This window comes from Embiotoca jacksoni, unplaced genomic scaffold, assembly GCF_022577435.1.
Source record: "Embiotoca jacksoni isolate LCO1_2020_lvr unplaced genomic scaffold, fEmbJac1.0.p SCAF_12, whole genome shotgun sequence".
NCBI lineage: Eukaryota > Metazoa > Chordata > Actinopteri > Embiotocidae > Embiotoca > Embiotoca jacksoni.
Window position 1 is genome coordinate 17765468 of NW_027185252.1, and position 27478 is coordinate 17792945.

Genomic DNA, 27478 nt, shown 5'->3' on the forward strand with positions numbered 1-27478 from the left:
AAAAACCTGGCCACAAATATCCTGGCAGAACACATGTTCAAACACTATTTAACCTAACAGGATATGATGATGATAAATGAACGTAAGTAGAATCTCCCGCTGTAAGAACATGATCAGATGTGGTTATTGTGCTGAAGTCTGAACTGCTGCCCTGCTCAGGCTGAAGATTGCAGAGTTGTCAGAGAGGAGAGCACCTTACCCTGATCATCTGACGGCAGACGGCTCCTCCCCGCTCCCTCCTGCCTGCTACGCAAAAGCAGCGGCTTGGCCACAACTCTGCCCGCGTTTCTCTACACAGGCTCGTCTGCGTGAGCCGGAGCCGGAGCCGGAGTCGAGTTCTTCCACTCTGAATAAACAAGGACTCCGTTCCCTCCCGGTGTCTGCTTTCCAATGAATCAGTGATGAGAGTGGCCGAGAGGAGCGACGGACGCGTTTCTTCTGTGTGGACCGGCGGCGTGCAAAAGTGCGCTCCGTGGTTCAGCATCATCTTCATCCTCCGCTCCTGAGATCAACCCGAACCCCAGAGGCGCGCGGAGATCCTCACTGAACCCCCTCGTGCGAGGTAACCAGATTTTCCTCTAAAGATTTTCCTCTAAAGATTTTCCTCTAAAGATGTTCCTCCACTTTGTGAAACACATTGCTCCTGAGCGACACGGCGGCTCACGTACGTGCTTTTTTTTTTTTTTAATTTATTTTTTTATTTTTTTATGCAGCACTGCTCCAGCGTTTGACAAAATGATGTTTTATTCTTTTGAATTCACGGGCGACTAATTTATCAATTATTAAGACAGAATAAGTCGCCTGGCAGCGAGCTGAATCTCTGACATTCTGGAGAATTATCATTTAACTCGTGAAAAAAATGCCTTGTCTTTTTCCTTGCAGTTCACATTTAAATCGTCTGTAATAGAGTATTGATCAAACTAATTAAAATGCCACATCCAATAAATTAGCTTTACAAGGTCCCAAGAGCACACTCTTCTGTATATATCCTGTGGGCTGTGACATATAAAATCAGCTTCCTATTAAAAGTTTTGTCTGCATTTCATAAAGTTAGTGTATTAGAAATAGATAAAACACACATTCACAGAAGTTCTGCCTTAAGTGCTGGAGACTAGGTGCAAACCAAAGTCTCTATGCAGATGTTGAAGCATGAGCTCAAGTCACAGACTCAAACAGACAAGAACTGCTAATGATAATTGCCATTCTCCTGTTCCTGCTGAAATGTAGCCCTTGATGTAGTATTGTTTTCTCCTCAGTGCCATGTCTATCTGCCATCAGACCCTACCCAAGTGAAATTCCAGCAGCCACATATTACCAGTCACAGGATGCAAATTGCCACGGGCTGAGCAATTCACCTTTTGATTATGAGCATGTGGGTGTTGCCTTATGTGAGCTTGTGCTTGTAGCTGCAGGATTTATCAAGGCATGAAGCCGGTGTTTGACTGGAATACGTTCTCTGATGAAACTGAAATGAAATGTATTGTTTTTCAGCTGCAGCTCCGTCCTATCCCGTGGCTAAAAGTGGGCTTTAATTGGTCTCTGTTTTAAAATAAGTACAATCTTTTACAGCCTGAGCTGCACAGCAGAGTCTCTGTGTGGGGGTGTTAATGTTCTGACAACTACTTTATAGGTTTAGACTGCTCATTACACGGAGAGGTGCTGCATATGTATATTAGTCTTTTTTTTTTTTTTTTTTTTTTTTAATCTTCCTACAGCAGGCTTTTGGTCCTTTTTTATTTATTTAATTTGGATGTAGAGAACAGGAAATATTGTAAGAATTTGTGCTAAAAGTTAATTAGTGACACATCTTTCAATCAAAAACTCAAAGTGGTAAAAAATTATAAATGCAACGCGTTACATGCAGAAATTCATAACTCAAAGGCCATTCCTTCAGTGAGAAATATAAATTGGCCAGAAAAGTGGGATACAGACACACAACAAAGGGCAAAAGAGCAACTTGAAAGAGGGGTCACCCTCATTATTTTCATACACGACTAATCAACATGAATGGGGCAACTGTGAGTCTCCAGCTAAACCGGAACAGATACTTTGTTTGCTTTGTCTCGGTCCTGAAACCGAATGCTAAAGTAAAGGCGAGGTCAGCGAGAGAAGACAGCAGGGCTGGACGCTCTATGAGATCAGCCCGACAGTAACTGTTTACGAGTTGGGTGGTTAAAGACGATGGTGGATTGGGGCGGTGTTATGATTTCTAAATCCCTCGGAGAAAGCTCGAGGTGTCTCTGTGATTTATGAGTGGACACACACCGGGGTCAGTGTATGTTACGGGAGACTTTCATGTGGGATGGATGGAATATGAAGGAGGAGGAGGAGGAGATGGGGCAGAGAAGCAGCTCCTTGTGTACAATTTCCTGTTATTAGGTTTTTGCATGATGGAGTTTATCCAGTTGGCTCCACTTGAGCAAAGAGGGGGGTGGAAGAGAAAAACAACCGAACAAAATTGCCTCTTCTTTTCCTCAAGTTTTCCTAATCAAGAGCGATAGAACGTAACAAGAGAATGGGATTAATATTTGATGAGGTTATGTTTGCTGAATTAAAGGATGAAAACTTTTAGCTGGGATATTTGTTAAAAATGCAAATGAAGTCCAGAGATTTCCTCTTTTCTATGGTTGTGGGGGTTGATTTTCTCTCAAGAGATAAAAAGAAAAGCTGTCATGAAATAATTTTCTGCTGTACATTGTGCACAATGCACCCCCAAGGCCGTGCATTCTGTATGGAAGTCCTACTGAAATGAAAATACATAATTAACTGTATGTCAGTGCTGTTTGTGGTGAAAACTGTAATTGCTCAAAACGAGACATTAAACCTTTTTATGTACATTTATTTTACTGTAGTGGTAGCACCCTCTGTATTTGAGGCATGGTAACGTACTTTAATTTGATTGGTTCAATGTCTGTATTGGCAGACACTAAAAGTAGTTTGTAACGTCACTGGTCACCCAGGCAGGTAACCAGCTCGAGGCTGTTGTTTGCTGTTCGACCTGTAATTTGAGCTCTCCCTACCATACCGAATGAATTTGCATGTTGGCCACTGCATTTGTGTTTTGAATTGTGGCGTTACATGCTCTCTTCTGAGGTTACAGAGCTTTCTGTTGCAGAGCTTTGACAGTCTGGTAGGCTACCAACAAGCTTTCTTTCTTATGCAAGATAAACATCATTGAGTGTGGTGGAGCTGCTAATGCTTAGCAGGTGTTGAACTAAAGTGAAAAAAGTATCGTCCGGAGAGAATCAGAGCTTATGTTAACAAGCGGAGCTAACAATAACAAGCTAGTCTCTCCAGGTTGATGGCGTCCACTTTCAGAGTGAAGTATGCACTCAGCAGGCTGTCCTATGGGCAGAAATGGGTGTCACTCTAAACTGAATTGGAATCATTTGAATTTAAAATTACTCATCTACAATTGTATTGAAAAAAAAAAAAAGAATTTGAATCACATGAGACTGATTTGCAAAAAACTTGAAACCAAGTGTTGAATTATGAAATTTAATTAATTTGCTCCGAAACTGTATTTGGTCTAAGGATGGCAATTTCAAGCAAAACTACCATTCCAAATTCGCTCTGCACTATTCTATTTTTCTTCAAATAAAATCCGTGACCCACCCCTGTGTACTTCTGCATTCAGTTCTCACAATTCAAATTTAATTCATGAAATTCAATTTCAGTTTGTGTCTTATACATGTCTGGGAAGAGCAGCATTCATGCTATTACTGGTACACAGAAAAACATTTCATATAATCAACGAGTTTCAAAACTGTTACCGTTACATGTAAACAGAGCGCGGCACTGTGACACAAACCATCCTCTCAAAAAACACAGACATATACGTAGATCGTGCAAGCTGCTCATATTTACGTTGGTTGTGACCTCTAGTGGCCATAGTAATTACAACGAAAAAGGAGGTAGTCAGGTGACATTTTAAATAGTGAAAATGTCCACGTAGAGAGAAGGTTGAGGGTGGTTGGTTGGACGGATTAAACACAACACTTTCACCCATAGACTGTAAATAGAAATGGACGTAATCTCCGGTGCAATACCACTGAAGACCACTAAGGGCTGGCTCCAAAAAAACCTCTGGCTCCAGTAGACTCGCATTCAAAAAGCATAAACTTCTCTCATGAAATAATACATTTTTCTTCTGAAAATAATTCTACAATTAATAATACATCTGGCCTTTTAGAGGTATGTTTGGGGGCGTAGCTTGTTTGATTCACATGCCTTGAGTGCAGTCAGGTTAGTGGGATAGGTCGGTGTGTATTGTGCAGCTGGGTCCAATCCACCCCTCACTTCTCTCCAGCTCCAACCGGTCATCCAAATATGGTCACGTTTGGCCAAAAGGAAATCCCCCGAAAAAAACCAACAAGCTGGTGAAAGTGAGGAAAGTGTTAATATCAGTTAATAAATGTTAAAGTCCAAGGGTCAGTTTGAAGGAGTGGCTTCCCCTTGTTCCCATGTGACTGCGTTCACAGGGACCAGGTATCATTATTTCCTGTGCACTCAGTTTAATCGGAGTTGTCAGCTGTCATGTGCTTGTTGATTGACTTTGATCTGAGCTAATGATCGCTCTCTTCATCCCGGAGCCTCAGGACTCATTCATCATGTTCGCAGCCGCTCTCAGTTTCTAAACTGAGCCGTTTGACCGATCAGATTCTCTGTTCTGCTGCCTTCTTGATTTTGGATATTTAAACCGCTGTGATTAGGTCACCCGAGTACAATCATTCTTCCAGCATTGTGTTGTTAATGTCGTACAGAGGCTGATTTTTTTGTGTGCCTGTAGAGTTGACTGGATCCCCTGTGTGCCTCCCCCGTGGACTGATTACTGATCAGACTAGCATTTCATATCAGCCTTGTGGGGGGAAATTAGAGGATTAGCAACAACTTCATGCTTATTCCCTACGTATCTTCCAGGCTTCCAAATCCTGTGCAAGCCATTGTTATTTTAAGTAGCTTGGCAATTGAGCGTGGAAGCAAGCTCTAATTCTCCCAAGTCTTTGGAGCGGCAGAGAGCTAGCGTTTTGTTTTGGAGCTACCTCTCCTGCTATTCGTGTTCTTTCATAATGTGGAAGTGAGCAACTGAGCGAGGGCCGCGGAGCTGGCTGCTAGGACCTCTTCACTCCACTCCTTGGTTCATACATAATAGATAAGTCACTGTAACTTACAGTACAGGGCATAACTAGGCTAATGCCCAGATTTGCATATTTGTGCCGAATTCCATTATTCATGAGTTCGTGGCAGGCAGCGATCCACAACGCGAAGAGTCACCTCGGTCCATATGATGCGCATCATATGTGAGGGGCCGATACCCACCACCTGCACCGACCGCATCTAGTTGAAAAGGCAGCACAGAAGCCGTCTTTTGCCAGGCGCTCGGCAGCCGCGTCCTCCTCATCAAAAGCCGGAGTCTGAACTCCTGCCTTTGGGAAAGCCTTGTTAAGGAGGCGCACGGTCTGATGTCAGAATCAGACAACGGGCTTCTTCCGACCATCCTGAAATAAAAAGACAGACTAGGAGCAGTGACACCTTGTAGCGAACAGATTTCACGAGTCACTTTTTCCATCAAGAGGTTCGAGAAAAGCCTGACGCCGCCATCATCGCCAAGTAGTAGATGTATCATTCCACTTGATGATGGGCAAAGTTATTTATTCATTACCTTTGTTCTCTGCCTGCATCGGAGGAACACATGCCAGGCCCGTCCCTCATTATTGGTGCTCGTGTGTCATACATCCCTTTTTATTTTCATGTGTATATATATATTTATATCACACCGATGTCTTGTCATATTTGTCAGATTAATGGTATATCTGTTGCTTTGGAGAGCACGACCCCGTCATGTGAATTGAGATTTGTTTTGATTCAGATGCCTCTGCTCCGCCATATGTATCAATTTATTTTGTGTGGGTGTGTGCGGTTTTGTGCGACCGTGAAAAGGGAAAGTAACAGATAGTGTTATGAGATTTTCTATTTGTGAAATATGTTCCGCATGTGTCAGGGGGGCCCCAAGAACAGACTATTTAACATTTTAATGATATGATTTGTCTGCACCTCAGCATTTTGCCATTAATTTAGTGATTTTTAAGGTGATCAGGGGAGCTAAAGAGGGACTTCATGTCGAGGTGGGTTTATGTTTTGCATTTTTAAAGGAGTCAAATCACTGTTTGTTCCCCATTTAGAAAAAAAAAGTAGCAGTCTGTCTGTTAAATTATCTTTACTTAGTTAAAGACATTCCCCTCTTTTGTCTGTTTCCTGGTCTCTGCACATAATATTAAAGGAGCAGATGAATACTCATGAGAACAAAATGTCAAGCATCGGTTGGTCCTCCTGACTTGCACTCTTGCAACTGCCACAAGCAACACTTGACATTTGTTCCAAAGGCGGCGATCTGGGTTTGTTTAAATATGAAATTTGATCCTAAGACACATTGATTTAGGTTTTGTTGTGGGAAGGTCAGATACCTAACAAAGGCAGCGCAGACAAACTCTTCTTTGATTTCCAAGTTAGGCGCAAAAGAAGGTGAAAATAATGACTGGCCGTGTCCTCAGATCAAAAAGCCTTCAGTCCTTGTTAAGCTGGACAGAGCTAAACTATTGTTGAAGGAGTAAACTGATTGCCAAAAGGTCCAAAAAGTATTTTACAAGTAAATATACTGTTAACAGTAAGTATTTAACTGGACTCACACAAATGCATTAAGATGAGGCACAAAGTTGTCCGACCACTATTAATGATGTCGCCCTCGTGCTTACTGACGAAGGGTTTAGCAGCAATATCCTGAGGCTGTGCAGGGAGCTGTCCGTGGTGCTGAATGACACCGTTCATCTTGCTTTTTGGGAGGCAGAATGCCCTGATGAGCACCTCTCTTCGCCCTGCCTCCAAGGGGAATACCGCTCATCTCAAACTTGAAATTGAACTGTAAAATATGCCATTCCTCTGCCTTAGATTTCCTCTCTTTCTTTCTTCTTTTTTTTTTTTTTTTTCTTTTTTTGCCTTAAAGGCAGAGAGGTGACACAAAGCATTGTAGCAGAACTATATGTATGTCTGGATCTAAAAATAGTCAGCATTATGACAGCACTCAAAAGCAAGGATTCAGTGGCACACAATGCATTTAGGAAATAAATAATCATGTAATGTCATTAGTAGGCTTATTGTTGGTGACCTCGTTTCACGTAAACATTGTTGCCTCCTCCCATGAAGAGGATGTTGCTGCTCATGAGCCCTTCCCTGCACCTTTGTGACACCTTCCTGAATAGAATAAAAATGGTGAATCCTTCCAGAGACTCTGAACTCGGACAATCCAGTCATAATACCTTTGATAATATTGATAGTGTTTCAGAGATGTGTTCACTGAACTCCATTATCTTTGTTGAGGATACAACTGCATGTATTTGTATTGGAAGTATGTTTCTCATATATTTTCCAGTTCATTTACATGTGTAGATTTGTAGGTGAAGAATATTTGAAACAATGTGTGAGGATTTATTCATTTAGTTAATTAATTAATCATTTAAATAATATGTTCCAGCCAAACAAATGTTTCTCCAATTTTTTTAATTATCAGAATTTTTGACTTTTTTTTTCCTGTATATGATGGTTGATTGCATATTGTGGGACTTTGGACTGTTGGTCCAAGAATATTATGCAATGCAAAGCTACTATACTTGACACTATGTCGTGAGTAACTAGTAGAATACAATTAATTTTGAAGGTGTTTTGTCCACCAAAAAAATTGGACACACGATAATAATACTGTAATGTAGAGCTAAAAGAACAGGATGAGTTGATCACCTGAAACTACTCAACAGCTATTCAGCTATTTTACTTGATTAGTTTACATGGCTTTACAAGCAAAACAAAAATCACCTTCTTTGATTCCAGCATTTCTGGTGTGATGATTTTTGTTTATTTGTCACACATGATAGTAAAATATATATTTTGGGGTTCTGATGTCATTGGTGGTTGGCATTTTTTTCACTATTTTTTTTTCACTATCATGTATCTTAAAAAATAAACTAATTCATTATAAAATGATCAAATAATAGTTTATCTACTAACAGGTGAATAATAATAAGAAATAACAGTGATCAATAATCAGTAGATGAATTGACCACTGCTGCAGCCCAAATATGCTGTAATGCATTTCAGGACAACTAATTCTAGCTTTATAATTGAATGTAGTAGATTCCGAACCTCTCTTTTCACCTCAGCCCTATAGGCATTTTTTTTATTATTATTTATTTTTTATTCCCTGAACAAACATCTTTAAATTCAGTCAGTTCCACAACTGAGGCCAAAATATACAACCTTGATGTATGGATCACTTGGAATTTTGAAATGCAATAAGTCTTATTATCTGAATCACCAGGCCAGATATATAAAAAAAAAATAAAGGATGAAAAACATTTTGCTTCTGTCTAGTTGTAGCTGTAAATTAGAGAGTGAATAACTTGTTGAAATTCCACACACACTAGTAAAACTGAACAGAAATGACTGTGACAGAGTGCAGTATCATTATCTGTGGATATAAAGATATAATCAGCATGGATAATTTGAAGTTCTCTCAGATATTGGAGACATTCAGATTAGCTACATTTTCATTTAACCACATCCTTTTTCAAGTTTTTTTTAATGTTTTAATTTCACTTGATACCACATTTGTACACTCGTTCTAATCTTGTAATTACATCAATTATTGTTTCCACAAATCCACAATGTGTGTAGCAGATGTTCAGTATTTATTATTGTTTATTGTTTGATCAGTTAATAAGTATGAGAGGGGATAATTTGGGATTTAAGAGGATAGTGATGATTATTTTTATCATCAAGGAAAACGAGCCTAAAGGATGACATAAACGGGATTTAAGAAAATAAAACGCTGACACTCGAAACAGCTTCAGTTTTCATTTTTGTTACCAGTATGTTCAACTTGAAATACATCTCCTCCAAATCATGTTATTTTAAATCCATACCCACTCTAAATTAACCCATTTACAGTGCTTCGCTTTAGTGTCAGGTAAATATTTAATGGCATGTATGTGAAACATGTGTTTGTTTTGTGTGCGTATGCATATTCCATTATTGGAAATATTTATGCTGCAGGCATTTTGCTGCGTAGTCGTTCACATTTTAGCATCAGAGAGCTGACACAGATTTGTGTTTTATAGTATTTATCCTTCTATAGGATTTTAAAATGTGTTAATGCGGATTTATTAAAGGTTATTTTGTACTTTTTTTTTTCAATATATATCTGATGCTCTCTTTGGTTTGAAGAGTGAGTGTCTGATAAAAAACAAACCAAAAAAAACGGTCCCATTTCACAGGATGTCTCGAGGCTAGCTTGACCCGATAAAAACCGGACAGAATTTGGCCCTCACCTTCAGCCTGACTTTCCATCACACGGCTTCCTCTTTACATCATACCCCCTCTGTGAACTGCAGCATGATTACAATGTGCGGGCTGTTCTGCTCCACAGTTCTGGAGTACAGTAAGGATTAACAGTGGCATTTGATGTCAGGTTTTAAGGTTCCAAAGAATACTGTAACATCCTCATTTAATCACTTTATGTTAAAGTACAAAAAAGGTGTTTCCGACCATTGAAAGTGAGCTTTTATTATTACATTTTTTTAAATCCCTCAGATGGTTGAAGTCACTAGAGAGAGGATTCGTACTGTGGCTCTGAGAAGTTTCCTCTGTATCTGTGCACTGATGCTTTCTGGAGCAACAGATGTAGTTGCATTGGTCTGTGATTTAATGCAAGGAGCACTCCACTTGGGAAAACTCATTGGCCAGCAAATTAAACCATTACCTCCCCAGTTGGAGTTAAATATGGAGAATTGACTCATTCAATGTGTGATTACTATGTAATACAGCCGTCTAAATAACGGCAGCCACTCAATCCTGCAAGTAAATTCTGCTTCTTTGCAAGATAAGGGCTGCAATTGCTTGTCAGGGGCACAGTGAAGTTTTATTAAAAGATGCATGCTAAGAAGTCAAAAGAATTCATCTGTTGGGATTCATTATGAGATGGATCTATTCTGAAGATTTGTCTTCATTATCCAGCCAAGCACCAGGCAGATAACACTGCCTCATTTGCTTTCCGAGCCTCAATTTTCCCTGAGCGATAATGCGGCATCTCTTTTGTGTGGCTGTGGTAAAGACAAGCAAGCCATTTTCAAAATGCGTGCAGGATTACAAAGGTTAATCATCAATTTAAAGCTAATCTTTGTTAAATACCAATAGAAGCATGGTCTGTGCTCGAGAAAGATGTAATCAGGCAAACCCCAAAACAATCCTCTATCTAAATGAAGTGAAAGATGGTTAATCTAGGCTTTACAGCTAGAGTTGGAGAGCAAAGAAGGAGGAGGATTGCATCACACTTCTCAACGAATGTTACACAGTTTGCCAAATTTAGTTGTCGGTTCTATGGGGCTAACCTCAGAACCCGTACCACTTCTCCCCATGCTTTTAAGCCGAATTAGATTAATCACCAACAAAGCACACCCAATTTTTCTTTGCTGCAGCAAAGCAATTTCACTCCCATCCTGCTTCAGCTGTGAGGAGTCTGCTGGAAATATTCACATGTATTTACCCTACCTTCATTGTTGCCATGGAGTTGAGATAATTATGGAGTTTTAAAATTACGCAATCAAGGACAAGATCCCTGTAACCCAGACTGGGAAAATGAGCACTTCATTTTCTCCTTTTTTCTCAGCTAATATGGGGGCGACTGGGAACACAGGATCCTACTCATTGTCTGGTCTGGTGAAACAGGGCTGCCAAGTTGGCTAATTAAAGTTTGAGCTATAGTTCCCTTTTATTCCGCCCTCTTCATATTTGTCAAAGGTGACACTTCATGATATCAGAGCAAACATTTTAGAAGACATATAGAAGCTAAAGGGAAATAATCCTCTCATGCAGATATGTAGAGTTGTAGTAAATATGAAAAAGTAGAGCGTTCGCACATGACACTAGCAGGGCTTCATCCAGCCCAGGCCTGTGGGGACCAGATGGATTACATCATGCTGATTTCGTTACATCCACAATTCATGATCAGACTTCTTGCACGATCAAGAGAACATTCGTTATCCAGCTTGCTGTCATGCTAATATAATACACCCATCAGTCCACTGGAGGATACCGTGTCAGTGTCACATTTTGCCTCATCTAGGTGTGAAAAGTACAAAGTATGAACTGTTGCTTTAGTACACAAACAATTAGGATGTACTTCATCGAGAAAAAAAATAAAAATAAAATAAAAATGCATTGAACTTTGACCCTCTTGGTCATATCTGTCACAATCAGTAGCGCAACATTTGAATTAAAAGGAAAAAGAATGTGGTTTGAGACATTTTACTTTTCTTTTTAATGTCTCTTCTACTTCTTCCTTTTGCGAATTGCAGCCCAGCAGAGCATGAGCGCCGCCAACTCTCTCGGCAGATCAGTCGATGTAACGTACGTATGTTTTGTTGCATACATAGATCAGAACAGCCAGAGTACCATGCTGGCCTGCATACTGCAAAATACGAATGAATGCACTTGGACATCCGGATGTGTTTGGCATTTTACATGCTATGTTTTGGGACATAATAAATCTTTTTTTCCTGGATGCTGATAGTACAAGTATCGGAATGCACAGAATGTCTGAAAGAATCATAGACACAGTCACGGGGCAATCACAAATTATCTCTTACTTTTTCAAATATGTATGTGTTGTATGTTCGTATTGTAAAAAAAAAAACAACACTTGGACAGATCATTATTTTGATGCTGGTGTTGGGGGAATTCAAGTAGACACAATTTAAAAGGAATCGGGGTAAATTATGAAGGTAAAATATTCATGACATCCCTCTGAGGCACCGGTTTTAAAAAAGTAGGAGATAAAAGTTTTATATTATTTTTGTCAAACTTTTTGACTAATAAGTTAAGGTCAGGACAAAACATTGCATTTCCCATTAACCTGAGCCATTTCAAGTCTCTCGGGCAGGAATTTACAATAATGGGAAATAGAATCAGCTCACCTTAATGGCAGAGGCAGTAATTCCACTGACAAGGTAGACTCCTTTAATAAAGATAAGCCCCCCAAGAAAATCAATAAGCTGAACTAATTTCAAGAGGACTCAGGCTTGTCTAGACAAACACAGCATTCACACCGAACCAAACATTTTTAAAAATACCTTTTTCATTGATATTGCTTTGAGAACCCACCGAGGCTGTTTTCCCATCTTTGCTACAAGATACAGCAACAAAGCGAGTCGTATAGGTAATCCTGAGGATGCCCTTTCTCTCACTCCTTTTATTCCCCCATTAGGCCCCCGATGCTGGGTCCACAAACTTCTCTAATTAAGAATTCGTCTTTAGCAAATTTACCCATAAAACAGCCCTTGCTGCAGAACGTGGGGTGATAAAAGAAGTTATTGGGCCTGCGACCTCCTTTGCCTCTTATCTCCCATAAACACTTCAGTTGGTTTTACAGGGCCATGGAGGCGGCGGAACGAGCATTAAGCCAAAGGGGAATAGTGAGGGGGACTGATGACTTATTCATGAAGAATGGCGCAACAACAGGGCACAGATGAAACTGACAGTGAGAAGTACTATAAGTTGTTATGTAGTTCTGATAAGACTTGTCTCTTACTTGTAGTTGATTAATGTTTGGGCCGGGCCCCGTTTCACTATGCACCATGGTCATTTTTGAAATGATAAAACACAGAGTGCTCGAGCTCCTTTGGAGGAAGGACTAATTATTAGCTCATTAGCTTTTACCAGAGTTCGAACATGAGCTTACTGTTTTAGCATCGCAGAGACAAAGCTCGACTCTACTATGAAAGTCTCCCTGCTCAAATGACATGATGTTTTATTCCCTCTATCTTCTTAACCTGATTCTGTCAAGGCCAGAATTGCACATGCACAGATATTGTAATTAAGTCGCAGACAGGGTTTTTTTTTTTTTTTTTTTGAGCTGTTAAAATGGACATGTGCATTTCTTCACATGTGAGTCACCTAACTGCTTTTGTTTTGCTTTTCACTTGAATTCAATTCAGTTTTTACCCACACCTCATCTCAGTTTGTGCATGCTCCAGTGATTTAAACTGATGGCAAATCCCACCTGGCTATGGAGGCTGAACACAAGAAGTGTATGACAGGATTGCATTCAAACCGCTGCTAGTGTTATGTTCGCCAGACAGAACAAGAGGAGAAAGTATAAAGTATCAGAGAGTGCCAATACTTGTGGTTAGCCTTCCTTGAAAATGTCTGTAAACAGAGCTTTGCTGGTTGTGGAGTCTCGCTTTGAAAGCGGATGTGAAGCCCAGCTGGCACCGGCATTTTCATCTGCTCTCAGGCAGAGGCAGAAATTCTGCACCGAGGTAAGGCCGAAAGGCAGCTCCGGCGCTACATAGGCTATAGTGTGGGGCAGAGCGAATGCAAACGCTGTAAACAATGTAATGGTAGAGTGTGGGACAGCCGCGTGGCGCGCCGAAGCTTTAAATCCTCCCCCCGTCTCTGCCCAGTCAGCCCTCTGAAGCACTCCCGGCACGAGGAAATGGAGCTGGAGATTGTTATTATAGATAAACACTTCTCTTACGATCTAGTTTGCCCTGCAAGTAGGAAATTACAAGGATGCTGCTCAAAGTTGAGCACAGAGGCGACTGATTTTATTTGCCTTCGAGGTGCCAGTGTCACAAACCGTGCTGAGCAGTGTGTTTACAACTGGTCGTCCTTTTGACCATTTACAGGTTTGAATTTGTCGACTTGTATGAGAGGGGGTTGACAGTATTATTCAGAAACAGTTTTTATGATAATTATTTTTGTGGTGCTCCAATATTAAGATTTGTTTTCCTTTTATTGTCTGTTCTTTTAAACTGAATATTTTTTTGGTTTAGGACATGAGACAATTTGTCCATGTTTCCTTTGGTTCTCAGAGTTTTGGTGTAAAGTAATCGGGCAGATCAATTTGATATAGAAGATGATGGTTTGTTGGAACCTTATACATTTGTTGAATTTAATTCTAAAAGGCTCGAATGTTTTTAATTCAAAAGCAAAGTATTGCCTGAATCAGGATTTTTTTTTTTTTTTCAAATTTACACTATGAATTATTTGTGCTATTATGATACTTTCCCAATTACTGTAGCCTGTCTAAAAACACTTGTCACTCGCTAGCTTAACTTGCTTTAATCATTCCTTTTGTTCATACCAGATATTAAGAGATTCCATCCTAATGCATTCCCAATGTCGTGTAAGTGATGGGGGATAAAAGCAGGAATATTTTGTTCTAAAAAGGCTTTAACTTTGGAAGATATCTGCTTGATTTTGTCTAACTCACATTATACATTTTTACACAGAAAGAAGACTGGATTTTGTCCCCCGAAGACAGACTAGAATTGGGCTTCAGAAAGTTAACCTGTCTGCATATTGATGTGGGTTCATATTGCCCGAGGACAGACTTGAAAATCATGAACCTCTCCTTTAATGAAATGTTGTCTGTCTGAAACAGACATGTTCATTAAAAGAATGACTTGGCGAGTTTTAAACTTAGCACTGATAAACGACCGAGCCACCTCGGCCCACACGGTCTGATCCCTCTGATTATGTTACAATCGATGACCGGCATGTGAAGCGACAACTTGAATTACTTATGCAGATGAGGTAGCTCGATACTGTGAAAGTTCAAGTTCAAGGTTATTGGCTGTGGCTAAATGATATCCCAGAAATGCGCGGCTGTCGCTGTCAGTCTGATGCTCTTTCCATTTCTCATCTGCATATCTCACAGTTACGCTCCACTGATTTGTCATTCACACGTACGCCACAAACAAATGAAGCCAATCCAAGGCTTTGCGCTGATGTCATAGTCAAGTCATGTACGCCGATGGTCAACCGACTGCTGCTCCCTGACTTTCTTCAACTTGATCGCACTTTTCTGACTGTCAAGAAAGAAACTTGAGGTATGCGGCGGCTGCTCGAGGTATTTCTACCCTGGCATTCTTTGTTTCTGCACACCGTGTACTCAGGCTGACTACGCAGAGTGCTCCCTCTTGTTTATTTGCTGTGTATGCCAGTGATATCCTGCTGTTGCAGCAGGAAGCACCAGAACCAGAACTGACAAATCTAACTATACAATGCTTCAACCTCTGATGCGAACAAACCCAGGACCACCCCCCTTCCTCCGTGGGAAAACGTTTTTAAGTTGAATGCATTATTATCAGCTCTCTAACTGCCGCCTGGCGTTGAATCGCTTCAGCGCTTGGCAGCCAACAGCACATCACAGAAGGTCCAAATACTAAACCTCGAGTTCTGCAGTGCTGAATACATATTTGTGATGGCGGGAAAACACTGGCAGATCTGCGGCGTGTGCCTTCCAATAGGATGCTGCTGTGCCAGAGCGTGAAAGGTTTTCCAAGTCCTGGAGAACTGCACACACCAGCTGTAGTTTGGGGAAATAAACACAAGTTATAAGTTGACCTCCTTGAAGAAAATAGCACGCCCCTAGTGTGCATATACCTTAGTTAACATGTATTACGTGCTGCTCCATGGAGTGCAGCTTGCTCTGTGCATAACTCCAGCCCAGGCTAAAGTGGGATTACGCTTGATGTATTACTTAATGCTGTTTATGAGCTGTTAGATTGATGCCATTTAATATACAACTGTACAAGATCGTAAAATTCTCCAAACATTGTGCATTTCTCTGCACTTTTCATCAGTGATATCTTTGTCAGCACCCGGCAACTCTTCGCATAGTTTTTGCACTTAACTATTCATCACATCGGCCTCATCAAAGATTAAGAGTATCCTCACAGTTCATTACAAGATGCCTTGCTTTTTATTTGATGGAGTAATTCATCCATAATACATGTGTATATTGCCGTTTTCAGGATGCCTGCGAAACTGGAGAACAGCATCGGCATTCCAAAGACTTAAACCCCAAAAAAGGGCGAATAAAGTCAGTGCATTTGTTTTGATTAAGTCAAAAAAAACGTGCCTTCCCTCAGCTATGAACCGCAGAGCAATTACTGTACACGGAGAAGATCAGACTCATTGTGAGAACCGGGGAAGGTGTGATGGGAAAAGCATGATAAGAATTACAGTAGCAGCAAATTGGTAGAGCAAAATTAGTTTTATCTTAGTGTGGGTGATGAAGAGGCTATTGCAGCGAGGCGATCTTGATGTGGTGGGAAGCATGGGTGCTTTATCAGAAGTGGCAGGCTGAATGAGGATCATCAGGCCACTCTCTGATTGAATTCCTTCTCATAGTCTGTTGTTGTTTCTGACGGACCGCGGAACACTTTCCTGAGTGAGTCAGCGTCCCTGGGATTGGTTGCCTCCACTCATCCAAGGGTGATAGCAAGTCAGCCTATTTTATCGGCGAAAATGCCTCCTGGGAATCCAGACAATGTCAGCTGATGCTTGAAATACATCTCAGCGCATTGACAAATGTCAGAGCTAAGCTGGAAGAGGCCCGGGCCAGAGTATGCAGCGGGGTAACGGAGGCTGTGAAAGCAATCCCGTGGTAGTTGAACAATGGTGCATTTTAGGCCGGGTAACTGGAGGGGCGGTTGCCATGGCAAAATGACAGTTTGTGGCTCTGCAGCATTGTTTGACTCCTGTAATTTCTGCTGAGATCAGGAAAACCAAGAGCATTTTCAAGATGCTTTGAGGTGTTGCTTGTTCATACAGATCTTCATTCGAAATCTGCCAATAGAGCCTAAACATATACTTATTTATGTAGCACAGGCCGTCATCATGTTGGATGGCTCATGTTCTACGTATGCACAGATGGCAGTGGGCAGAAAGATTGGTAATTGGAAGAGCCTGCTTTGCACACTGAACCACTCTGCAGGGGAAAAAAAAACACAAGCTGAAGAGATCACTATACCGAGGAAGTTTAATTCGACGTAAAGATCACAATTAAAACACTGTAATTAGTGTCCGAGGCTATATGTGTCTCAATGACAGATTACACCCTCTTCAAGTCTGTTCAAGTTTGTTAATGAATGCGTGTGCTGACATGTGGGTGTGGATTAGGTCATTGTCTTACTCATACGCTCCAGAAATAGCCAAATATCGCTTTCTATCTGAGCAGTCTGATTTCTTCTCAAAACAATGAAACGTTTCTTCGTTGTCAGTTTCAACATGTGAAACGCTGCTGAGGTGTCCGTATCAATATTAGATCTGTCCTAGTTCTGGCCTTTTCTCAGACTGCTGAGACTCGAGGTTGAAAGTCTATTCAAATTCTCCATTATCCGTCGAACACGTCGTACCAGACCTATCAGTTCAATGTAGAGTTCCATTGCTGCCATTGATGTCGCTAAAAAGAGTCAAATATCTCTTCATATAATACATTTTGCTAATGAAATTTGAAGCTGAATTGAATTTAGGTATTCAAGTTGTCTTCATCCACAATGGACCAGGTAGTCAGTGAGTCGGGATAGGGCCACGTTTCGGTCCCCCTCGGCCTCCTGTGGTTCCTGTAATGAAAGAAAAGGATAAGAGGAAGCAGAAAATGAGTTTGGATTTGTGCGATAAATGAGAGAGAAAGGGCTTAAAAACACCTACATGGGTAAGAACAGGAAACCAAATTAGAGCACAGCGTGGTCTTTGTTCCCGGACCTGAAGAGAGACTGTAGCAAAGGCAAACATAAACCAAAGAGCACCCTCATAATCCGATGTACAAAGCTTCTTATGTTTCTCCTTCAATCATGTGGTCGTCCTGGGTGTTCTCACTTTAATTCCGAAAACTCGATCTTGGAGGTTAGCTTGTATCTGTTTTGAAGTTTTACTTGGTTCCCTCTCCACCGTTCGAACTAGTCCTCTTTGCAATAGTATTCGTTTTTCAAGGAGGTTGGCTACGGTCTCATGGGCATTAAAGTTCCTATAAATATTATCAGCCGTGGTCACAGGGACATCAAGCTGCTTGGAGATGGCCCTGTATGTTTACCCATGCTTGGCAATTATTTTCTGTCTCATCTCCTCAGACATCTTTCTTCTCTTTTTCCTCATGAGTACTTTTCTTCCTTTTAATAGGCTGAATATCTGATTATAAACCTGACGACATAATCCACTTATTTATCACCACTCTTAAGACGTATCAATATTTGTGCAGGCCATTTCAGAACATTGAGTGTTAATTTCAATTGAATTAAGTTTAATACTTTCCAGGGAAAACAGAGCATTGTTGTAATTTGATGGGAGGACACCAACCGTGTCTGTTTTTATCAGTCATGTCATTATTGCCAACAGTGATGCACTGGTGAACCCAGGAAGCGCCCAAGTTCAATGATATTGGCTCAAGACACATATCCACCAGGTGGCCCCAGAGGAGAGTATTACTGTGATGCTGGTTCCAGTGGCATTGCAGTTGCCAATTTATTAGGTACACCTAGTTAAAAAGAATCCAGTCTAATATAACGGTCCTGCAATGAATCCTTTTTTATGAAGCTTGATGTTAATTCAACTGTGTGGTAATTGTGGAGCATGTACTTTGCTGCTGAGTTTCACTGTATTACACTGACAGGAGTTTATATTATTTTGTCTACCCCATTTAATATCAATGAAGGCAGGTACTGCAGCTCTCTGTGTAATACAATGCAGTTCAATACCTCTACAAACGACACCATCGCAAAGTTGATTCAGCATCTCTCTGCATTTGTTTTAGCCAGGTGTACCTAATAAACTGACAACTGAGTATTATTTTGAGCTGTAATACCTTGGATCTCACTCATTGCAACATTGTTTTGTTGGTGACAAATTTTCCTCTAGTTGTTTTTTTTCTTTTAGTCACTAAATTGATGAGAAATATATTGTCGCTATAAAGTAAAGTTGGCAAAAGAGCACCCGACTCGTCAGGACAGTTGTCTCATACTAAAAAATCTTCCACCTTCAGAGGGTTCAGAGGACACCTCAGTCAAGGCCACCTCTGTTGTAGTTTTCTAGCGGAGGGAGAGCATTGCTCATTCCCCGACCGCCTTCCCCTGACCCGCCTGCTTACTGAGAGTGGCGACTCAAGCTTACAACAGCCTCCAACCTACATATACCCCCATAAGTGGCTGTAATATACCAACAATGAAAATAGATTGGGACAACTCGTGCACACATGATTCCTCACATTATGATCAAGCTAGCTTTGTGGGAAGATTGAAATGCTCAGCAGTGCTCAAGGCGTCCACTTGAAATCCCTTTGCATTGTTATGCAGAGCGTTTGGATAGTTGACAAAAATTGGGGATTTTTACTTGTTCTGTTCTGGATTATACCTCATATCCCCCCCAGAAATTAAATATGTGAGCAGCTTTTTATAACTATGCTGGCTTCTGTACTGTCTCTGTGCATGACACATATCACTGTATCTATAAGGGTAAGGTTAAGAAGGGGAAAAAAAGATCATCTCTCTCCTCTGTGAGCAGCTGAAGTCTTAACTTGTAACAGAAATTAATAAAGTGAGCCAGGAATCCCACTGTGAACCAAAATGCATCCATAATTCAAAACCGGTCTTGTATGTGGGAGTGAGGTTTCAGAGTTACAGTTGGATGTGTGTGGGTGGGAAATACATTGTACTGTTTTTTTTGAGGGCCTGCTGCAGAGAAGGGCTGAGGGAAAAAAAGGTAGGAGCAAAGGGGAAAGTGCAACAGAAAGCAGGCTGAAGGTGCCTTTCTGTGTCCCAAGTGATGTTTTGTTTTGAGGGGGGGTGGAAGGGTCAGAGGCATCTTGCACGAGATCATCTAACAACGCTGTGAGCCACTGATAAAGAGATACAAGAGGCTGAGATGGAAGCAAGGCAAAGACACAGTCAGGAGATCAGAAGAGATTTCTACGCTCAGGTCTGCTTCAGATTGTATTTTTTTTTTTTTGGTCTTTGCCCGTGCTGGAAACAAAACGGTATTCTATCACAGCTGCGTGAATTATTTCAAATGTGTGACCACACCAGAAAAAATGCATAGGAACAATGATTTATCCTTATAACTTGCTCACTTGAATCCATTTAACAGTAAGTGCCGCCCTTTGTAATCAGGCTTTATCGTCGTACAAATTATTTTGTACTAACGTCTCTAATGAGCAGCCATTAAAAAAAAATAACAAAGCTGCCCTGTACAATACCTGCTGCCCGCCACAGTTAATGGCGGGGGGGGGGGGGGTGGCTGCTACATATGAATGAGGGTTTGTTCTGAAGATGTATAGAGGCAGCTGTTTGGGTTAATTTGTGGGAACCTGGCTTCCTGTGGCACCGGGAACCTGTGGAGCCCTCCTCTTAGCCTTAGTGGGATATAATGAATAGTGCAGCTCTGTTAGCACTGCTGTGTGCTCAGGCAGTATAGGCAGCACTTTTGCTCCGGTGCCAGATGAGTTTTGAAGCCGAGATAATAGTCGGCAAGTGTGCGTGTGGGGGGCTCTGTATCGTGGGTTCAAGTGGGAATTCGGTATAGGTTTGATTTTGTTATCTCAGCAACCGTGCCACTGCCTGCACTCAGTTCAACTTCTGTACCCACTTACTTATAATCAGGGTCAAATAGGGGATGGAGAGTATCCCAGTATGCAGGGCAGGGAGACATCTTCAGCCTGATAGGACACTCACAGAGCTAATGCATGTAAAACTAATGCAGTCAAAGTGTCTTCTCTACTTCCTGTCCCGAACTGGTCGCCCCTCACTCCCAGTCTAATTAAAAAAGTCGAGCCATTTTAAAAGACAGGGAGGGACTTAACTGTAACTGAAGCGGTATTAAGTGTTCATATTAGGGATGCACTGATACCACGATCTGCTTTTAATAAGTAACCAACATTAGTCTTCTCTTGAAATTTAAAATACCTCACTGGGGTATTTTTTTATGTAACATTCAGCCTGGCGCTGCTGTGTCCCCCAAAGCAAAAAACTATTGATTACATCATGGCCAATTGGTGCTTTGAGTTGGTGCCTAAATCTATTCAGCGCAACGGATCAGTGCATCACTAGTTTCCAATCTGGTTTATATCACTGTATAGTGAAAATATTGTTAGCAACAGAAGAGGGGAAATGCGGCACTGCAGTGCGTGTTTGATAAAGCCGTGTACACCCTGTAGCACTTCCACTTCAACCCGCATCTCACCACAGCTGAATTTCACGTCGCCACTTCTGGCCTAACCACACCTTGGTGCGTTTGCCTGTGGAGGATTAAGCTGGTGCACCTCCAGGGCTCCAGAGGGAAATGAGTACAAGTAGAACATGCAAACTCTATAAGCAAATAAAAAAATACAAAAAAAAAGTGCCCAGAGCAGAGATCTGAATATAGACTCTCTTGTTGTGAATCAGTAGTGAGCAACCACACACAGGTGATATGTATATCCTGCTCTTTTTAATCTTCTCCCTGCCACCCTGTGCCACTGGCCACACTGTGTTCAGTGGAAATATTCCTGGTTAAGTGGTCTGCCAGATGACGTGGCCCCCATGTGCCGAATGAAGAGCTGGAAAGATATGCATCAAGTGCTGAATAACGCAATAAGGCCCAGCGGAATGTGAAACAAGGGCTCCTTCCAGGTGGCGGTGCGCTGTGAGAGAAGTGGGGGGAATTGGATGAGACAGAAAGCTCGTCTGGCTGCCTGGCTGTTAGCATTGGACTTGGCAGCTCTCTGCCAGCGAAACGCTGACAGGCAGGCGCGCCTGTCACAGCACATAAGTGCCTCCTTGCACAACCACGGGCCCTCTAGGGCAGGTCAGCTCTCCTGCGCTCAGCACACAGGCCTGGTGCCACAGTCCAGGCACAGATTGTAGTGTGAAGTGGGGGCATGTGTCATAGCCTTTATATGGTTGAAAAACTCTGTAAGGTGAGATAAAGGCCACTAGTGACATCACAGAAGTGCATCTGTGCACATTGGTAGTTCGACTCTTCACATTTGCTTTAAAAGACAAAGTGATTTAAAATGTATTTCTGCAAGAAGAGAATTATTAATTACAGCTGGTCACTAAAACAACCAAAGTGCACAGATTTAAAGGAGCAGTGTTGGATTTAACTGTTTTAATATTACAACCAGCCTCGTTCTCCCCTTTGAAGTGTGTCAGAGAATCTGTGGTGGCGATGAAACTCGTATAAAATATGAAATGCCCTCTCTAGAGCCAATGTTTGGTTTGTCCGTTACTGTAGAAACGTGGGCACTCTGTGGAAGAGGATCCGCTCCCTATGAAGATATAAAGGGCTCATTGTAAGGTAACCACAACACAACAATTCTTATGTTTGGTGATTGTACTCATTAAAAACAAAATAAAGAAATATACATGCCCCCTAAATCCTACACACTGCTCATTTAATCAGTGATTATCTTATAATTTAATTATAATAATAACACATTTTATTTAATTTGATAATTCCTACAGATCACACTTTCAGATCAATTTATAAAAAAAAGTGTGTTTAAAAAACAGTCTCTTTTTAATTATAATGGTGGATCATTTTAGACTAAAACTGTTTTTTAAAGTGTTATTTTGGCATCATCCAACACAAATTGAGATGGACGTCCTCAGCTCTTCGTTACATAGAGTGCTTTCCGTATTTTTTTTTTCTGATAATTATTGGTAAATATGGACATAAAAAGGCTGCTAAGAAAATAACTGCTTAAATGTGCAGCCTCCCTGCTGCTATCAAAGAAAAGATGCATTTAACAATATACTGTTTCTACTCTAAACCCCAACAGATGCAATTACAGTAGATGCAGAAAGTGAGGGAGGACTTCAGAAATGTCTTGATGTGACTAAGTAAGTTGTAGTGAACACTCTGTCCGTCTGTGTGCATCCTCGTGTTTGTGGCGGTGTGTTCCCAGGCTGAGAGTATCTGCATGTGTTTAGATTACCTTCCCGTGACCTTTGCTGTTGAAGCTGGATGTTTGCATAGCCGGGCCCTGTTGTTTTGACTAGCACTGTGTAAGCAACAGCTCTCTCGGCCGGTTTTCCTCGTGAGGGCATCTGAAGACTTGCTTGCTTTTTAAATTAAGTCCATGACATTTGAAAATGTTCCTTCTGCTATTTCAACTCATGGCTGCTTGCTACAGAGTAATGGATCATTTTTATATGGAATTTCTTGTGAAATAAATGAAGTGAAGGTAAACCATTTGATCAGTGTCAATTGAAAGCACAAAAACAAGGCAAATATTTAAATATTTAACAGCAACATGTTCAAAGTTTAAAAAGATGAGGCAGCAGATTAGGATTTTCCCATTGTTTTGAATGAAGGGCTCCTCTGCACTGTTATAAGTCAAATTCAACACTCGAACTCCTCCTCCTCGTTGTTTGCTGAAATCCATTGCTCTGCTATTGATTTTCTTGGCATGTATAGGAAATCAAAGCCACCTAGAAGTGGGAACTTATCTGATTTCCTGCAATACATTTGTTCCTTAGATGTCTCCAGATACCTTGATTTTGATTGCCCTGGGGAGGTGGTGTGTGTGTGTGTGTGTGTGTGTGTGTGTGTGTGTGTGTGTGTGTGTGTGTGTGTGTGTGTGTGTGTGTGTGTGTGTGTGTGCGCGTGTGTGCGTGTGTGTGAGAAGTGTATCGATTCAGGTGTGGATTTTGACCTGGTAAAGGAAGACAAAGCGCTTCGGACTTGTCTTCTGGCCTTCAGCCACACATGCATACCTCAGACACGTGTGATGAGCTGTCTGACTAAATGTTTTTCAGCTGGAAAAATTACAGTATCAATTGAAAGTGACTTTATAGAGTGAGAAAGCAGATGGAAAGAGGTGAGATGAAAAGAGACTCAAAGAAAGATGAATTGAGATTATCCTTTTGAGATGATACACTTATAACAGACATGGATTGTATTTATGGCAGGATTGCTTTTTCAGGGGAATGAGGAAAGTGCCATTTCAGTATAATACAGACATTCATTCTGCTTTATATGCCCGAAATCTAAAAGCCTTTTCTTTTTTTTTTTGTCTTTGTTCTCCCCTACAGATGTGCTGTGGACTGCCAATGATTTTTCCTCCTCCTCCAGTTCAGATTCAATGGCAGACAAAGACTGCATTTCTCACTGCTCTTGTTACCACTGAGCTCAGAAAGACAGATCTGGTGTGCAGCTAAACCACTGTCTCCTATCTTGCTTCTCTCTCTTTGCCAGTCTCCACTCTTGAGTCCATCACCATGGCTTGTTTGCTGGCATCAGCCTTTCTCCTGGTTCTCCAGACATATGCAGCCCCACCTGAGCTTGTCCAGGCAGGATTTGGCATAACACTGGACCCCATGGACTTTGATCCTGGTCTACCAGCCAACTTCACTGGAGATGTGACATCTTCTCCACCGCCAGGAACTAGCAAACGAGCCCCACATAGTATCATTATCGGGGTACGCAAAGGAGGCACGAGAGCGCTGCTGGAGATGCTGGACATACACCCTGAGGTTGCTGCTGCCGCCACCGAGGTGCACTTCTTTGACTGGGATGAGAACTATGCCAAGGGCTTCGAGTGGTACCGTGAGCTGATGCCCTACTCTTACCCACACCAGATCACAGTAGAAAAAACTCCGGGTTACTTCACCTCGGCCCTCGCACCGGAACGCATCTGTGCCATGAACTCGTCTATAAAGCTGCTTCTGATCTTGCGAGACCCGGCCGAGCGGGTCATCTCCGACTACACCCAGGTGTACTTCAACCGGCTGGAGAACCACAAGCCGGTGCAAGCCATCGAGAACCTGCTAGTGCGCAACGGAGGCCTAAATATCCGGTACAAGGCCATTCAGAGGAGCCTGTACGACATCCACATGCGTAACTGGCTGCGCCACTTCCCCTTGGAACAGATACACATAGTGGACGGGGATGCTCTGATCCGCGACCCCCTGCCGGAGCTTCAGAAGGTGGAGCGCTTCCTCAACTTGCCGCCCAGGATAGTATCCTCTAACTTCTACTTCAACCAGACCAAGGGGTTTTACTGCATCCGGAGTGACGGTCGGGAACGCTGTCTGCACGAGTCTAAGGGACGTCCTCATCCTGCCGTTAACAGCACCGTCCTCCAGCAGCTCCGCTCCTACCTACAGGAACACAACCGAACCTTCTTCAGGCTGGTGAAGCGCACTTTTGACTGGCAATAAGGAAACTCAGATTCTGAACCGAACTCAACAGAGCCAGTACCTTGCCTGTGACGTGGGCAAAAAAGAGGGGTATAGAGCACTTTACAGACATTTAAAAAGCCCTTTGAATAGCCTCTTTATAACTACTGTTGTGATCTCTGGTTTCAGCAAAGCAGTTCTATATTTACACGATAAGGCAAAAAAATAAATAATGAAAAACTGTAACTAGAGGCATAAGATTAAAAGGAAGAACCTCCAAGCTTAATAAGTCATTCTCTGTGCTGGAAGCGTTTAAGTGGTCAAACTGCAGTGAAAACAAATTTATGAAACTGATGAACTTTTTTTCCCCCCTCTCTCTTGTTTGATATTCTTGTTCTTGATAATAAATTGTTCTGCTTTCAAATGTACAAGAGAAGCGGCATGTTTGTATCTGTCTTCATTTCATTCAGGCCATCGAAAGCCCCTGAGCCCTCTAACCTGTGTTATTTAGGGAGTATACTGAGGTAGGCAGAGGCATTGAAATGAGCCTTTGATTTGCTGTGGTGGAAGGTAGACATTAATGCAAGGAAATGGGTACCCTGGAGCAGCGCTTTAGTCGTACAGGAATCACTAATAGCTTTGGACATTGAAGGTAGCCAGTGCCTGCAGCTAAATCACTCAAATCTCCATAGTCAGCAAGCTCAAATCCACGGAGCTTCTGTTGCATTTTGCTGCTGCGCTGTTCAACAATTTGCCCAGGTGTTAAATGTAGTCATTAAATGATATGCCTAACAGTGCTGTAAATCCTTCACAAATGATACCGTATCTGCGTAGATAGCCTTTCTACATACCATCTCTTTCCTGAATCATACACAGCATGCAGTTTTTCCCAGAAACAGCTTGTCGTCTTATGCACAACAGATAGACATGGGTCATGTTTCTTTCATTGATTAGGCTTTAAACAGCAGCCAAAGCTACAGCTCCACTGGGATATGATATTCATGTGATCTCCCCCCTCTGTCTGCTGGAATAAGCACTACAACTCTCCCAAGGCAAACAGTCATTGATGCTACACTGGATCTATATCCTGAACTGAACACGGGAGGGGGGGATAAAGCTGGGGGCTATATCGAAATATGCTGAATATTTATTTGTGTAGTATGGTTCACGGGTGATCTGGGATTTTGAATTATAATTAGACTGGAAAATTGGGTGTGTAGACAATTTTTGAATGTTGACAAAGTCAGTGGAAAGTGAAATTACCCTGAACTCATCTCTCAGGGACTTTTCTCCCCTCTGCTCACCAGGGGGCACTTGGACTCCAGAGTAACTCATGAGGGACCTGCATGTCTAGACATGCTCTCTCTAGGATCCCCTCTGTCGGTGCACACACAGGTGAAGGGCCTGCGACAGTCACCCTGCGACCCTGTCTGCTCTGGTATGTATCACACGGCCGCTCATCTGGAAGATAACGAACCATCCTGCGGCACAATCAGCCTTGCACAGAGACACATAAGCGCGCACATTACCCATCATTCCCAAGGTGCTACATTGGCGCAGCACATTGTTTCCATTAAGCAGGTGGGCAGGAAGGACAAAAGGGCAGGTTTGCTTACAATATGAGAACACGCTGAACAAATTCCCATTTACAGCCTTTATTTATTTGAGACAGAGATGAGTGTGCTTGCTGGGACCTGCACAGTGCATCTGCAACGGTCTAATCTTGGGCTCAGAGGAGCTGCAGTTGAGCAACAGGTTGTTCGAGGATAAGGATATTCTTATCAGTAAATCCCCTTAAGTTCACGTCATTACAACAAATGCAATGACGTGACTCTTTTTTGGAGTTGTGTAGGAATTAGCGTTTAAATGCAGGATGTTAAGCTGTGCCCACACTGACTTTTTTGGAGGATAATCCAGTGTTGGTTTTGGTTTGTTGGCAAATAATACTGCCATTCCAAATGTATTTATGTATTACTCTTACTGCATATAGAGCAAAACTACTGTGGAAATGATGGTTCCTTATTGTGTTATTCTCTAAAAAGAGTCTACAAGCAGGCTACCAGCTCTGCCAGCAGCAGCTCTGCTTGTCCCTCAGGGAGTTGTAGAGTATTTTTGTGATTGCTGCAATCAAAAATGTTTGATTTCGCAGTGGATTTTCTCAAAAATAACAGAGTTTTTTGCAATAGAATTGTGGGTATTACAAAAAGTTGTAAATTGAGGAAAAACCATAGATTATTTTTAGAAACTACCTGATAAAGAGTAATATGTTCACTTTCTTTGACAATAAGCACGCTGCACATCACAGAAATATTTTAGTTCTAACCTTCTAACCAGAACAGGCAGTCTGTGACTCATAACAGAATACAAAGGCTTCATCTGCAGTCAAAATAAGAGCTTTGGATGCTGTTTACTTCATATTAATGAAAATGAAATGTAATATTATTTCAGCACATAGGCCTACTGTATATATGCTCCTAAAAAAAAGAGCTAAG

General features: G+C 41.7%; 1 protein-coding gene across 4 annotated transcripts; it reads left to right on the forward strand.

Moving 5' to 3' along the window:
• Positions 1-249: 249 nt before the first annotated feature.
• On the forward strand, positions 250-25444 carry hs3st1l1 (heparan sulfate (glucosamine) 3-O-sulfotransferase 1-like1). Of its 4 annotated transcripts, none has more exons than XM_069145244.1 (4): positions 250-562; positions 22099-22161; positions 22646-22706; positions 23901-25444. In XM_069145244.1, exon 4 carries the CDS (start codon positions 24087-24089, stop codon positions 25026-25028), a length of 942 nt encoding a protein of 313 aa, XP_069001345.1. In that variant the 5' UTR covers positions 250-562; positions 22099-22161; positions 22646-22706; positions 23901-24086; the 3' UTR covers positions 25029-25444. The 4 variants fall into 4 exon arrangements, with proteins under 4 accessions (XP_069001345.1, XP_069001346.1, XP_069001348.1 ...); XM_069145245.1 differs by having other exon boundaries at positions 22099-22156; XM_069145247.1 differs by lacking the exons at positions 22099-22161; positions 22646-22706 and adding an exon at positions 11403-11454.
• Positions 25445-27478: the final 2034 nt, after the last annotated feature.